This window comes from Salvelinus namaycush, chromosome 21 (genome assembly GCF_016432855.1).
Source record: "Salvelinus namaycush isolate Seneca chromosome 21, SaNama_1.0, whole genome shotgun sequence".
In the NCBI taxonomy this organism is placed as follows: Eukaryota; Metazoa; Chordata; class Actinopteri; order Salmoniformes; family Salmonidae; genus Salvelinus; species Salvelinus namaycush.
Genome location: NC_052327.1, coordinates 36703964 through 36720074, shown reverse-complemented (window position 1 = coordinate 36720074; position 16111 = coordinate 36703964). Strand labels below are relative to the sequence as shown.

Genomic DNA, 16111 nt, shown 5'->3' with positions numbered 1-16111 from the left:
AATAAAGAGAACAATTCCTTAAATACATAATTTTGAGTTTGAGTTTATTTTTACAGGGACAGTGCATTAATCAACGTTTCAGTAAAAGTGCCGGTTTTAGCCAGCCGGCTAATTTTCAACCTCAGTCCCTGGGCAGGTTATTAAAAACAATTACAATAACAATACAGAAAATCATTGAGCAGTGAGCACACGCAGAGCAACATAGGACAAGCAAGACGTAGCATGCAGACAGAGCAACATAGCACAAAAAGCAACACGACAAAATCCATAAAAGCAACAAAATGTTTCCACACCTCACAAGCTACAGAAAAATGTATCAATAAATGTATAATTCTTGTCCAATTTATATCTATAGGCTACATTGAGGTTTTTTCTTTCATTATTTTAGGCTATCTGGCAGTAGTGAGTAAGCCTAAGCTTTAGGGCCTAACGGTACACGTGCCAAATAGCCTACCCGCCAATCACCATTCTCAGTTTGGCGCCGACAGAGATGGACGCCTCGCTTCGCGTTCTTAGGAAACTATGCAGTATTTTGTTTTTTTTACGTATTATTTCTTACATTGTTACCCCAGGAAATCTTAAGTCTTATTACATACAGCCGGAAGGAACTATTGGATATAAGAGCAACGTCAACTAACCAACATTACGACCAGGAATATGACTTTCCCGAAGCAGATCCTCTGTTCGGATCACCACCCAGGACAATGGATCAGATCCCTGTAGGCGACCTAAAACAACGGTGCTGCAGAAGGAGCAGATGGAGCGGACTTCTGGTCAGGCTCCGTAGACGGGCACATCGCCCACCGCTCCCGAGTATACTTGTCACGACTTCCGCCGAAGTTGGTTCCTCTCCTTGTTCGGGCGGCGTTCGGCGGTCTGCGTCACCGGTCTTCTAGCCATCATCGATGGAGAGTGACCGCATTGTAGCCGTGCGTAATTGGCCGACTCCCACCACGGTTAAGAAGGTGCAGCGGTTTCTTGGGTTTGCCAAATCCTACCGGAGGTTTATCCGGGGTTTTGGTCAGGTAGCGGCTCCCATTACGTCACTGCTGAAGGGGGCCCCGATGAGTTTGCAGTGGTCACCTGAGGGCTCTGTTTACCTCGGCTGCCATGCTGGCCCATCCGGATCCCTCTTTGGCGTTCATAGTGGAGGTGGATGCGTCCGAGGCTGGGATAGGAGCCGTGCTCTCTCTCAGCGATCGGGTACGCCACCGAAGCTCCGCACCTGTGCCTCCTTCTCGAAGAAGCTCAGCCCGGCGGAGCGACACTATGATGTGGGGGACCGGGAGCTGTTGGCTGTGAAGGCATGGAGACATTGGCTTGAGGGGGCTAAACACCCGTTTCTCATCTGGACTGACCACCGCAATCTGGAGTACATCCGGGCAGCAAGGAGACTGAACCCTCGCCAGGCAAGGTGGGCCATGTTTTTCACCCGTTTTGTGTTCACCCTTTCCTACAGACCAGGCTCCCAGAATGTGAAGGCAGGCGCATTGTCCCGGCTGTATGACAGAGGAGCGGCCCATGGATCCCACTCCCATACTCCCAGCCTCCTGCCTGGTGGCGCCGGTAGTGTGGGAGCTGGACGCAGAGCCCACTCCCGTCCAGTGTCCCGCTGGGCGTCTGTACGTCCCGTCTGCTGTCCGTGACCGGTTAATCTATTGGGCACACACGTCACCCTCCTCTGGGATCGGTCGGACAGTGCGCTGTTTGAGCGGGAGGTACTGATGGCCTACCTTGGCTAAGGACGTGAGGGTTTATGTTTCCTCCTGCTCGGTGTGCGCCCAGTGTAAGGCTCCTAGGCACCTGCCTAGAGGGAAGCTACACCCCTTACTCGTTCCACAACGGCCTTGGTCGCACCTGTCGGTGGATTTTCTTACCGATCTCCCCCCTCACAGGGTAACACCGCGATCCTGGTCGTTGTGGATCGGTTCTCTAAGTCCTGTCGTCTACTCCCTCTGCCCGGTCTCCCTACGGCCCTACAGGCTGCGGAGGCCTTGTTTACGCACATCTTCCGGCACTACGGGGTGCCTGAGGATATAGTGTCTGATCGAGGTCCCCAGTTCACGTCTAGGGTCTGGAAGGCGTTCATGGAACGTCTGGGGGTCTCGATCAGCCTTACTTTGGGGATTCACCCCGAGAATAATGGGCAGGTGGAGAGAGTAAACCAGGATGTGGGCATGTTTCTGCGGTCTTATTGCCAGGACCGGCCGGGGGAGTGGGCGGCGTTCGTGCCCTGGGCCGAGATGGCACAGAACTCGCTTCACCACTCCTCCACTAACCTCTCTCCCTTCCAGTGCATACAGGGGTATCAGCCGGTTCTGGAGCCTTGGCATCAGAGGCAGACCGAGGCTCCTGCGGTGGACGACTGGTTCAGGCGCGCGGAGGAGACATGGGAAGCTGCCCGTGTTCACCTTCAGCGGGCCGTGCTGTGCCAAAAAAAGAACGCAGACCATCACTGGTCTGCTCGCACCGGGGGACCGGGTCTGGCTCTCGACCCGAAACCTGCCCCTCCGCCTGCCCTGCCGGAAGCTGGGTCAGCGGTTTGTGGGGCCATTTAAAGTCCTGAGGAGAGTGAACAAGGTTTGTTATAGGTTACAGCTTCCCCCCGATTACCGTATTAACCCCTCGTTCCATGTGTCTCTCCTCAGGCCGGTGGTGGCTGGCCCGCTCCAGGAGTCTGAGGTGCGGGAGGTTCCTCCGCCCCCTCTGGACATCGAGGGGGCCCCGGCATACTCCGTTCGCTCCATACTGGATTCGAGGCGTCGGGCAAGGGGCCTTCAGTATCTCATGGAGTGGGAGGGGTACGGTCCGGAGGAGAGGTGCTGGGTTCCGGTCGAGGACGTGTTGGACCCTTCAATGCTGCAGGAGTACCACCGCCTTCATCCGGATCGCCTTGCGCCTCGCCCTCCGGGTCGTCCCCGAGGCCGGTGTCGGCGTGCTGCTGGAGCCGCACGTCAAGGGGGGAGGGTACGGTCACGACGTCCACCGAAGTTGGTTCCTCTCCTTGTTCGGCGGTTGGCGTGTTATCGATCCACTTTTCATTTTCCATTTGTTTTGTCTTGTCTTCCCACACACCTGGTTTCAATCCCATCAATACATGTTGTGTATTTAACCCTCTGATCCCCCCATGTCCTTGTCCGGAATTGTTTATTGTAAGTGCATGTGCACATTTATCTGGTGTGCGACGGGTTTTGTACCCATTGATTGTTTGTTCTGATTCCGGTGGGTTTTATTTATTAAACTGCTTCGTTGTAACAGAGTTTTTGCTCTCCTGTCCCTGACTTCTCTGCTGCTAGTACGCACCCCTTACAATACTACTCACCAATGTCCAGTCTCTTGACAACAAGGAGGACGAAATTTGAGCAAGGGTTCCCTTCCAGAGAGACATCAGAGATTCTAACATTCTTTGTTTCACGCAAACATGGCTCACTCAGGATACGTTGTCAGTCGGTACAGCCACCCGGTTTCTTCACACATTGCGCCGACAGAAACAAACGTCTCTCTGGTAAGAAGGGCGGGGGTGTATGCCTTATGATTAACGATTTGTGGTGTGAACATAACAACATAAAGGAACTCAAGTCCTTTTGTTCACCTGACCTAGAATTCCTTACGATCAAATGCCGACCCCATTATCTAACAAGAGAATTCTCTTCGATTATAATCACAGCCGTGTATAGCCCCCCCAAGCAGACACCTCGACAGCCCTGAAAGAAACTGGAAACCACATATCCTGAGGCTGCATTTATTGTAGCTGGGGATTTTAACAAGACTAATCTGAAAACAAGTCTCCCTAAATTTTATCAACATATTGAATGCGCGGCCCGGGCTGGTAAAACTCTAGATCATTGCTACTCTAATTTCCGCAACGCATACAAAGCCCTCCCTCGCCCTCCTTTTGGCAAATCTGACCATGACTTAATTTTGCTGCTCCCAGCCTATAGACAGAAACTAAAACAGGAAACACCCGTGCTCAGGTCTGTTCAACGCTGGTCTGGCCAATCTGATTCCACGCTTCAAGGTTTCTTCAATCACGTGGACTGGGATATGTTCCGGAAAGCATCGGACAATTCCATTGATACGCTGATTCGGTGAGCGAGTTTATTAGCAAGTGCATCGGTGATGTGGTACCCACGGTGAATATTTAAACCTTCCCCAACCAGAAACCGTGGATTGATGTCAGCATTCGCTCATAACTGAAAGCGCGAACCACTGCTTTAAATCAGGGCAAGGTGACCAGAAACATGACTGAATACAAACAGTATAGCTGTTCCCTCCGCAAGGCAATCAAACAAGCTAAGCGTCAGTATAAAGACAAAGTAGAGTAGCAATTCAACGGCTCAGACACGAGAGGTATGTGGCAGGGTCTACAGTCAATCACAGACTACAAAAAGAAAACCAGCCTCGTCACGGACACCGATGTCTTGCTCCCAAACCAACTAAACAACTTCTTTGCTCGCTTTGAGGACAATACAGTGCCACTGACACGGCCCGCTACCAAAACCTGCGGGCTCTCCTTCATCGCAGCCAATGTAAGTAAAACATTTAACCGTGTTAACCCTCGCAAGGCTGCCGGCCCAGACGGCATCCCTAGCCACGTCCTCAGAGCATGCGCAGACCAGCTGGCTGGTGTGTTTACCCACATATTCAATCAATCCTTATCCCAGTCTGCTGTTCCCACATTCTTCAAGAGGGCCACCATTGTTCCTGTTCCCAAGAAAGCTAAGGTAACTGAACTAAATGACTATCGCCCCGTAGCACTCACTTCCGTCATCATGAAGTGCTTTGAAAGACTAGTCAAGGATCATATCACCTCCACCCTAGACCCACTCCAATTTGCTTACCGCCCCAATAGGTCCACAAACGACGCAATTGCAATCACACTGCACACTGCCCTAACCCATCTGGACAAGAGGAATACCTATGTGAGAATGCTGTTCATCGATTACAGCTCAGCATTCAACACCATAGTACCCTCCAAACTCGTACCCTCTCCCCTCCTGGGTCTCGACCCCGCCCTGTGCAACTGGGTCCTGGACTTTCTGACGGGCCGCCCCCCAGGTGGTGAGGGTAGGAAACATTTCCACCCCGCTGATCCTCAACACTGGGGCACCACAAGGGTGTGTTCTCAGCCCTCTCCTGTACTCCCTGTTCACCCACGACTGCGTGGCCATGCACGCCTCCAACTCAATCATCAAGTTTGCAGACGACACTACAGTGGTAGGCTTGATTACCAACAACGACGAGACGGCCTACAGGGAGGAGGTGAGGGCCCTCGGAGTGTGGTGTCAGGAAAATAACCTCACACTCAACGTCAACAAAACAAAGGAGATGATCGTGGACTTCAGGAAACAGTAGAGAGCGCACCCCCCTATCCACATCGACGGGACAGTAGTGGAGAGGGTGGAAAGTTTTTAAGTTCCTCAGCGTACACATCACGGACAAACTGAAATGGTCCACCCACACAGAAAGCGTGGTGAAGAAGGCGTAACAGCGCCTCTTCAACCTCAGGAGGCTGAAGAAATTTGGCTTGTCACCAAAAACACTCACAAACTTTTACAAATGCACAATCGAGAGCATCCTGTCGGGCTGTATCACCACCTGGTACGGCAACTGCTCCGCCCACAACCCTAAGGCTCTCCAGAGGGTAGTGAGGTCTGCACAACGCATCACAGAGGGCAAACTACCTGCCCTCCAGGACACCTACAGCACCCGATGTCACAGGAAGGCCAAAAAGATCATCAAGGACAACAACCACCCGAGCCACTGCCTGTTCACCCCGCTATCATCCAGAAGGCGAGGTCAGTACAGGTGCATCAAAGCAGGGACCGAGAGACTGAAAAACAGCTTCTATCTCAAGGCCATCAGACTGTTAAACAGCCACCACTAACATTGAGTGGCTGCTGCCAACATACAGACTCAATCTCTAGCCACTTTAATAATTAATAATTGGATGTAGTACTAGTCACTTAACCTCTCTTGGCTACGTGAGACGTTAGCGTCCCACCTCTTCAACAGCCAGTGAAACTGCTGGGCGCCAAATTCAAATACAGAAATACTCATTATAAAAATTCAGAAAACAAAACATATTTTACATAGGTTTAAAGATTAACTTCTTGTGAATCCAACCACGGTGTCAGATTTAAAAAATGCTTTACGGCGAAAGCATACCTTACGATTATTTGAGAACATAGCCCAGCAGACAAATCATGACAAACACTAACCAGCCAAGTAGAAGAGTTACACAAGTCAGAAATAGAGATGAAATTAATCCCTTTGATGATCTTCATATGGTTGCACTCAGCAGACATTCATTTTCTCAATAAATGTTCCTTTTGTTCGATAAAGTCTCTTTATATCCAAAAACCTCAGTTTTGTTTGCGCGTTTTCTTCAGTAATTCACAGGCTCAAACGCAGTCAAAACAGGCAGACAAAAAAAATCCAAATTGTATCCGTAAAGTTCATAGAAACATGTCAAACGATGTTTATATTCAATCCTCAGGTTGTTTTTAGCCTAAATAATCGATAATATTTCAACCGGACAATAACGTTGTCAATATAAAAGGTTAACAAGAAAGGCAATCTCTCTGTCGTGCGCATGAAAAAGCTCTGTGACACTTTAGGGTCCATTCATTCAGACTGCTCTTACTTCCTTATTTTTCAGAATACAAGCCTGAAACAATTTCTAAAGACTGTTGACATATAGTTGAAGGCGTAGGAACTGCAATGTGAGTCCTAAGTCAATGGATACTGTATAGAAAACTGAATAGAAAACTACAAAACCAACAAAATAAATACTTCCCGAATAGATTTTTCTCAGGTTTTCGCCTGCCAAATCAGTTCTGTTATACTCACAGACGCTATTTTAACAATTTTGGAAACGTTTGAGTGTTTTCTATCCAAATCTGCCAGTTATATGCATATCATATCTTCTGGGCCCGAGAAGCAGGCAGTTTAATTTGGGCATGCTTTTCATCCAAAATTCCGAATGCTGCCCCCTACCCTAGAGAAGTTAAACAATGCCACTTTATATAATGTTTACATACCCTACATTACTCATCTCATATGTAAATACTGTACTCTATACCATCTACTGCATCTTGCCTATGCCGTTCGGCCATCGCTCATCCATATATTTATATGTACATATTCTCATTCATTCCTTTACACTTGTGTGTGTATAAGGTAGTTATTGTGAAATTGTTAGATTACTTGTTAGATATTACTGCACGGTCGGAACTAGAAGCACAACTATTTCGCTACACTCACATTAACATCTGCTAACCATGTGTATGTGACCAATAACATTTTATTTGATTTGAAATGCTTTTGGGAATGGGCAGATAAAGTTCAGGTCAATCCACGGAGGCAAAAAAGACAATGTCGGAGTTTAATTCAATAAGAGAAAAACGGTGAAATGGAAAGTTGAAAGAGAAGGGAGGGCCAGAAAAGTAATGCTTGGAAACTATTTGGTGAAGTGGTAAAAGAGGATGATAGCTATGCTGGCTATGTTGTGTGATGATTGTGAGGCGCTATACAAATTCTAGTCACAAGAAGGGAACTTCAAATAGGGAAGTTCAAGGGAAGTGTAACCTACTGATCAGATACTGGAAACTGAAATCTGGACACTCGCTGCAGGTTTATAACCGCTCACATAGCCTTAATATTTATGAACTACTGCAGAATGAATCATTTCTTGCAGTAGCTTAAAATGATACACCAAATGTGGGCAACCTTTTGACATGGAAGTAGGAGTGGAGAAATATGATTTTTTTCTTTCAGCATCTTGAGAGAATCTGAATGCTCAGTTAGCACTTCTACAGACTGTATCTATCTTTATCAGCATCATAAAAGATGATAGTATTTCAACCACACAAAATATGCATCCAAGGCGAACTGAAATCTTATCAGAAACATGTTGGGTCGTTTTTACAGCTTTTTATTTCCTTACAACTCGTCAAAACAAAAACTTAACATAATTCATGAGTGGTGGTGGAGTGGTTCCAGGAAAACGACCTCTCCCTCAACGTCAACAAAACGAAGGAGCTGATTGTGGACTTCAGGAAACAGCAGAGGGAGCATGCCCCTATCCACATCGACGGGACCGCAGTGAAGAAGGTGGAAAGCCTCTGCGTTCCTCTGCGTACATATCACTGACAATATGAAATGGTCCACCCACACAGACAGTGTGGTGAAGGCGACGCAACAGCGCCTCCTCAACCTCAGGAGGCTGAAGAAATTCTGCTTGGCCACTAAAACCCTCACAAACCTTTACAGATGCACAATTGAGAGCATCCTGTCGGTCTGCCCAATGCATCACCGGGGGCACACTGCCTGCCCTCCAGGACACCTAACAGCGCCCGATGTCACAGGAAGGCCAAAAAGTTCAACCAGGACATCAACCACCTGAGCCACTGCCTTTTTTTTTTACTTCCTACAGCTCTCCGGGGGGGTTTGGGGGGCCATAATAGACAACCACCATTTTGAATGTGTCCAATCAGAAACATATCCACCCCCAAAATAAAGAATAGTTGTCTAGCACTGACTTTGCTGCTAACTACTTTATTGAAAGAACATTGCTTGCTACGACTGTGATGTGGTTGTCTTACCTCGTTAAGATGAATGAGCTAATTGTAAGTCACTCTGGATAAGAGCGTCTGCTAAAAGTGTAAATGATTGGCCTGTTCCCAGTCCCGCTTGCAAACTCCAGCGCCCCCCTTTCCTCCTCTCTCCCTCCGTCCATATCTCCCTCCCCTTCTCCCTCTCTCCAGCAGCAGTCTGTCAGTGTTTCGCAGGGCTCCTGACGTCACTCTCTGTTTGCATAGCTATTGTCTTACCCATCGGGCTGCCTACCATGGCTCCAGGATTGCAGTATCTGCTTTCAGCTTTTTTTCCCGGGGGCAGTCCAGAGAGATAAATAAACAGAGGAGGAGAGGACAAGAGAAGGAGAGGAAAGCAAGAGCTAACGTAGCTACAGCAGGCAGGCTGCTACTTCTGAGTCTGGATTTTAAAATACACCTTTTCAGTGGAGAAGGAGAGTTTCTCTTCCCTCTTGTGAGGCCCCCGTTCGGCAGCTGAACCGTGTGTGTGATGTGAGCAGTGTGTGTATGTGGAGGAAGCCCGTTTAGCGGCAAAGGGAGCGCCAACTGAGTGAGCGGAGCATCTGGGCGTCTGAGAGCGAGAGCCAGCTGGCTGGCTGGCTGCACTGTGTGCTTTGATGACCCCCTCTGTGTAGCTGCCTGCTCAACCCCCCCCCCCCCCCCCCCCCCCTCCTCTCTGGCCCCCTTTTCCCCTCTCTCCTCTATCTCCATCGCAGCTCCCGACCCAGCCATGTTTGGCACAGAGTCCTCATGTAAGTACCGTACCGCCATCCTCCAGCCTCATTTGTCTTTCTCTCTATGTGATGTGTTGTTGTCTGGTGTAACAGTGTCTGCTCCCGTCCTTCTGGGCTCTCGCTCTCCTCTCTCCATCCCTCTCTTTTCCCCTCTCTCTGACCTTTCTGTTGTTCTCCATGTTTCCTGGTGGCAGATTGCTCGGCAAGAAAGCTGGGATCTACCATTTTGCATAAAGGGCCAATGATAGCTGGTCGTTATACAAATATCCATCTCTCCTCTGTCAATCCCTTCCTTTGCCTTCCCTCCCCTTTATTCCTCCTTTTCCTCACCATTCCTCGGTATTCCCGCACGTCACCATGTTTATCCCAGACTTATCCTGTTATGCCGTGTATATTCTCTTTTCACCTTTCTAAATGGAATGGCTTTGCTAGCTAGACTGAAATATACACCATTACTGTCTCCTTCTCGCTCTCTCTCTGTGCATGTTGTGTGTGCGTGCATTCCACGTGACATTGTTTTTTGTTATAGATGGATATACCATGATTTTCTACAGTTTGCTTTCAGCAACCTCCTGCCATTGCAGGCAGTTCTGTCTCAATCTCTCTCCTGCTCAGTCAGGAGACATTGAGGGGGGTGGGTGTAGCATGTAGCATTTACACATGCTGAGCTAAGACATAAAGATGCTACTGCTAGTGAGGCTCTTTGATGGCACCAATGTTTGGGTGGGTTTTGAGAGGGGTGAATGTAGCGTTCCCACATGCAAAAACATAGCATGTAGGCTATGCTATGATCTCTATCTTAGGCTAGCTAGATAGCACCAGTGTCTGGATGAGTTTTGTGTGGGTGGGCTCCTCACTGTAGACTGTACCCCCTCCCCCCCCTCACCCCCATTTTGAGGAGCTGTCACCATGATCTTCAGGTGGTCCGCTGTTCAATCTAGTCTCCTTCCCCCTCTGTCACGAGGAATATCCACTCTGATCTAATAGAAACTGTTGTGGCCGCACAGAGACAAATTTAGGATACTTAATTTTTCTCTCCTGAAATTTAGATTAGAGATTGCATGCAACAGTCCAGCAACGAGTCCTTTTCTGTTACCGGCTTCCCTGACTTCTAAACAGAGGAGTGGAGTACTCAGTCGTGCATCAAAATGCTGCTTCTTCATATCAAATGAATTTAATATTTTCATTTTACAGAATGTATGACTGTTAAGTGGATAAGGATGTTCTGTTATCTATCTGGAAATTTGATTTCAACTGTTAGTCTCCTGCGGAACAGGACCCCAAAGATCGTCCTGACCTGACCTGCTGTTTTCCAGAAGAACTTAGTGTAGGTCTGTAGCCAAAAGGTGCATAACCGTAGGACCATTACCTGCCCCTATTGATCAACTGCTACTACAATGCTTAGTCTATCTGGGTAGTGTCACAAAGCAGAGTAGAGCTGGGACGATAGACCGAAAATGATCGACACAGACCATACCGATCACCTATCGGAGGCATTTATCTGATATCGTCCATTACGTTAAGTAGCCTATACTAGAGAAATGTGAAGTTTGAAATGAAATCAGGTTTCTAATATGGGTGATTTGTTCATGGGACAATTGATTGCTACAACCATCAAACTAGTAGTTTTAAAGGATAATAAAATAAACTGTGGTGCACATTATTATAAATCTTATCATTCTATCGTTATTGAATCAATTCAGGCAATTTATTACGATATGGATTTTTGTCCATGTTGCCCAGCTCTAAAGCATAGTCGGTTTAGTCAGCCAGCTGTCTACATCAGGGCTCTCCAACCCTGCTCCTGGAGAACTACCATCCTGTAGGTTTTCACTCCAACCCTGTTCCTGGAGAACTACCATCCTGTAGGTTTTCACTCCAACCCTGCTCCTGGAGAACTACCATCCTGTAGGTTTTAACTCCAACCCTGTTCCTGGAGAGCTACCCTCCTGTAGGTTTTATCTCCAACCCTGTTCCTGGAGAGCTACCCTCCTGTAGGTTTTAACTCCAACCCTGTTCCTGGAGAACTACCATCCTGTAGGTTTTCACTCCAACCCTGTTCCTGGAGAACTACCATCCTGTAGGTTTTCACTCCAACCCTGTTCCTGGAGAACTACCATCCTGTAGGTTTTCACTCCAACCCTGTTCCTGGAGAACTACCATCCTGTAGGTTTTAACTCTAACCCTGTTCCTGGAGAGATACCATCCTGTAGGTTTTCACTCCAACCCTGTTCCTGGAGAACTACCATCCTGTAGGTTTTCACTCCAACCCTGTTCCTGGAGAACTACCATCCTGTAGGTTTTCACTCTAACCCTGTTCCTGGAGAACTACCATCCTGTAGGTTTTCACTCCAACCCTGTTCCTGGAGAACTACCATCCTGTAGGTTTTCACTCCAACCCTGTTCCTGGAGAACTACCATCCTGTAGGTTTTCACTCCAACCCTGATCTAACGCACCTGCTTCTTATAATTAGCTGGTTGATAAGCTAAATCAGGTTAGTTGCAACTGGGGTTGGAGTGAACCTACAGGAGGGTACCTCTCCAGGAACAGGGTTGGAGTGAACCTACAGGAGGGTAGCTCTCCAGGAAAAGGGTTGGAGTGAACCTACAGGAGGGTAGCTCTCCAGGAAAAGGGTTGGAGTGAACCTACAGGAGGGTAGCTCTCCAGGAACAGGGTTGGAGTGAACCTACAGGAGGGTAGCTCTCCAGGAAAAGGGTTGGAGTGAACCTACAGGAGGGTAGCTCTCCAGGAACAGGGTTGGAGTGAACCTACAGGAGGGTAGCTCTCCAGGAAAAGGGTTGGAGTGAACCTACAGGAGGGTAGCTCTCCAGGAAAAGGGTTGGAGTGAACCTACAGGAGGGTACCTCTCCAGGAACAGGGTTGGAGAGCCTTGGTCTACGTACACTGAAATATACTTAACTTTGTAGTTTTTATTTTTTAGGTTCTAGTTCCAGATAAAGATTGTATTATGTGTGAGTGTTCCTGCTGAGGAGAGATGACTCCTGTAGGTCCACTGTATATTGATCGTGTTTCAGGAGTCTTTTGTCCACCTGCTGCTGGTGGACTGTGGGTCAACCTCTCCCTCATTTGCATTCCTATGACGATTGCTTTGTGGTGGTGAGCATGGTTTCTTCCATTGTCACATAGCTAACAACAGCAGGGGACCTGGTTAGGTTTGTGCTTAGACTTTTCAGTGCCTGAAGGGAGAACGGCTCATAATAATGGCCGGAACGGCGCATATGGAATGGCATCAAACACCTGGAAACCATGTGTTTGATGTATTTGATACCATTCCACTAATTCTGCTCCAGCCATTACCACAAGATTGTTCTCCCCAATTAAGGCACCACCAACCTCCAGTGCAGTGTCAAACTATGACTGAACCTACATTCAGACCAATGTCATTACACTTACCAAACGTCAGATGCAACATACTTAGAGCACATACTTCATGTGTTGTGAATAATGTTTAACATTTTATAAACGGCCTTAATTTAACTGGACCCCAGGAACAGTAGGTGCTGCCTTGGCAGGAACCAATGGGGATACATAATAAATACAGACACCTCACTTCACTTGTGTTTTTTAACCAAATAACTCTGACTAGCATGAACTACAAACGGACTGCAATAACTCCATACAGACTTCAAAAACTATCTCCAACAGACTACGTGCACAGCATTGCAGACACAAACAACTAGACTTACACAGCAGACACAACTTCCCACACACTCAGTCACAACAAAATACAGTGCTTAGCCTGTAAACGGGTGTATTCGACCCCAGTCAGTGTAACCAGAAACAACGTATCCCCTCCAGACATGTAAGTCCACCGTTACCTCCACACTTACAGAGCTCATGTTAGGACAGCTATCCCAAAGATGGACCACAGCCCGCCGTTTCCAATGGGAACAAATGAGTCATAGTGGGCAGAACAAGCAAGGAGGTGGGCAGAGCCAAGCATGAGCTAGCGTGATCCTATTGGCCTGTTCTGGCAATACATTTGCATATTTCTGTTAGGGAAAGCCTACTCTGAAGTGCGCGTGTGCAATAACTCAATTCGCCTATGCACTCCTAAACAATGCCATTTTTTAAAACTTTGGCAAAGGGTAAAGTCTACAAAACTTTATCCACTCTGTTTGTAACATATTCTAGTTTTGGGAACAGAAAACTGTTGAGATTAAATGTTTCATCGGTGAGAACATTTGCAGAATGTCGGCCAAAATCCGTCTGGTTCCATCTTCTCCCACTGCCGGCCACTGGGCTTGGAAACGCCAAGTGGATGCTTCACATTTATACATCTGGTGAAATATCTGTCGTATTGTTCTATTGGTGGCTATCCCCTCCCTTCCCCTGCATCGCCCATCTCCCACCAACACACACACACAAAAGGGTCAGGGAGGAGGTCATTGACCTGGCAGTTGGGTAGCTAACAGAATGGCTACATGGACTATCTGAGCTGACTCTTAAATTGTATTTCTATTTTTGCACTCTCTATGCATACTCACAGGACTCTACATACTTAATCACACTGACACTCAACACATTTAACATGCGCAGACATTTACACTGACTCCACACGTGCGCACACACACTCGCATACAATCATCATTACGCTGCTGCTCTGTTTATCATATATCCTGATGCCTAGTCACCTTACCCCTCTACATATCTGCCTCCAGTATTCCTGCACATTGTAAATATGGTTTTGGAACTGACCCTGTATATAGCTTCTTACTTTTTCCTATTTTTATTTCTCATGTTTTTGTTCTACTTTGTTATTTTACTACAGTGATATTGATTACTGTATTGTTGGGTTTGGAACTTGCAAGAAAGGCATTTTGCTGTCCTTGTGCATGTGACATTAAAACTAGAAATGTATTAGGTTTGGGTTTTGACCTCCCGTCCTCTTACCTGGTTTCATTCCGATGGCCTTTTGCCCTGCACTCTATGTAGAGGTTACTAGGAGAAATACTCTTAGAACTGGTGGATGTACAGAGCAACAAAGAAGGCTGAAGGTGCTTTGTGTTGGTTCTGACAGGATGTAGTGTGAGCCGGCCACAGCCACACAAGTCTGAGACTAGACTGAACCACTCAACTGAGATACTTTATAGACCAAGAAAACTAATCTTATAATGGCGTCCTTGTGTATGCTTTGTGTGAGTTCATGCATTTTAAAGGGCTGCACACATCACACCGAATGTGAATCTCCCGTTTCGTCTACCGATCATTGAGCGCGCTGTTGACGTCTGTGATGGCTGATATTTTCTCCGGTTAGTACTCTGTTCGCAAATACTCTCGGCTCGAGCGCTATTGGTGTGTTCCAGCCTTTAGTGGTGGATCAAATCAAATTTATTATATATATATAGCCCTTCTTACATCAGCTGATATATCAAAGTGCTGTACAGAAACCCAGCCTAAAACCCCAAACAGCAAGCAATGCAGGTGTAGAAGCACGGTGGCTAGGAAAAACTCCCTAGAAAGGCCAAAACCTAGGAAGAAACCTAGAGAGGAACCAGGCTATGAGGGGTGGCCAGTCCTCTTCTGGCTGTGCCGGGTGGAGATTATAACAGAACATGGCCAAGATGTTCAAATGTTCATAAATGACCAGCATGGTCAAATAATAATCACAGTAGTTGTCGAGGGTGCAACAAGTCAGCACCTCAGGAGTAAATGTCTCCAGCTGTCTCTAGAGAGTTGAAAACAGCAGGTCAGGGACAGGTAGCACGTCCGGTGAACAGGTCAGGGTTCCATAGCCGCAGGCAGAACAGTTGAAACTGGAGCAGCAGCACGGCCAGGTGGCCTGGGGACAGCAAAGAGTCATCATGCCAGGTAGTCCTGAGGCATGGTCCTAGGGCTCAGGTCCTCCGAGAGAAGGAAAGAGAGAATTAGAGAGAGCATACTTAAATTCACACAGGACACCGGATAAGACAGGAGAAATACTCCAGATATAACAGACTGACCCTAGCCCACCGACACATAAACTACTGCAAGCATAAATACTGGAGGCTGAGACAGGAGGGGTCAGGAGACACTGTGGCCTCATCCGATGATACCCCTGGACAGGGCCAAACAGGCAGGATATAACCCCACCCACTTTGCCAAAGCACAGCCCCCACACCACTAGAGGGATAACTTCAACCACCAACTTACCATCCTGAGACAAGGCCTGTAAATGTGACCTGTAGATAAAGACAGAATGTGTAATTGGTTGATTCATCTCTGCCTCAGTATCCAGCTTTGGCATGAAAACTGCTAACCATATGATATTCAAATCAAATATTATTTGTCATATGCGCCGAATACAACCGGGGTAGACCTTACCGTGAAATGCTTATTTGCAAGCCCTTAACCAACAATGCAGTTCAAGAAAGAGTTTTGAAAATATTTACTAAAGTAAAAATAAAAAGTAACACAATACAATAATGAGGCTATATATTAGAATGCTAACATGACTACCAGTATTTTTTTAAATGTATTTTATTTAACCAGGTAGGCCAGTTGAGAACAAGTTCTCATTTACATCTGTGACCTGGCCAAGATAAAGCAAAGCAGTGCGGCACAAACAACAACAGAGTTAAACATGGGATAAACAAACGTACAGTCAATAACACAATATAAATATCTAAATACAGTGTGAGCAAATGTAGTAAGATTAGGGAGGTAATGTAATAAATAGGCCATAGTGGCGAAATAATTACAATTTAGCATTAACATTGAAGTGATAGATGTGCAGATGATGATGTTCAAGTAGGGATACTGGGGTGCAGAAGAGCAAA

General features: G+C 47.1%; 1 protein-coding gene across 2 annotated transcripts in view; it reads left to right on the top strand.

Annotated features, from left to right (window-relative positions):
- The window catches only part of LOC120066343 (suppressor of tumorigenicity 7 protein homolog), a 103857-nt gene that overhangs the window by 36462 nt on the left and 51284 nt on the right, over positions 1–16111 (top strand). The window contains exon 1 of one of the 2 annotated variants that reach the window (XM_039017654.1): positions 8933–9349. The exons of the other annotated variant lie outside the window; for it this stretch is intronic. Coding sequence (XP_038873582.1) covers positions 9328–9349 — 22 coding nt within the window. The 5' untranslated portion in view covers positions 8933–9327. Of the gene's footprint in view, positions 1–8932; positions 9350–16111 lie in introns of those variants that run through there. 2 annotated transcript variants of the gene reach the window in all.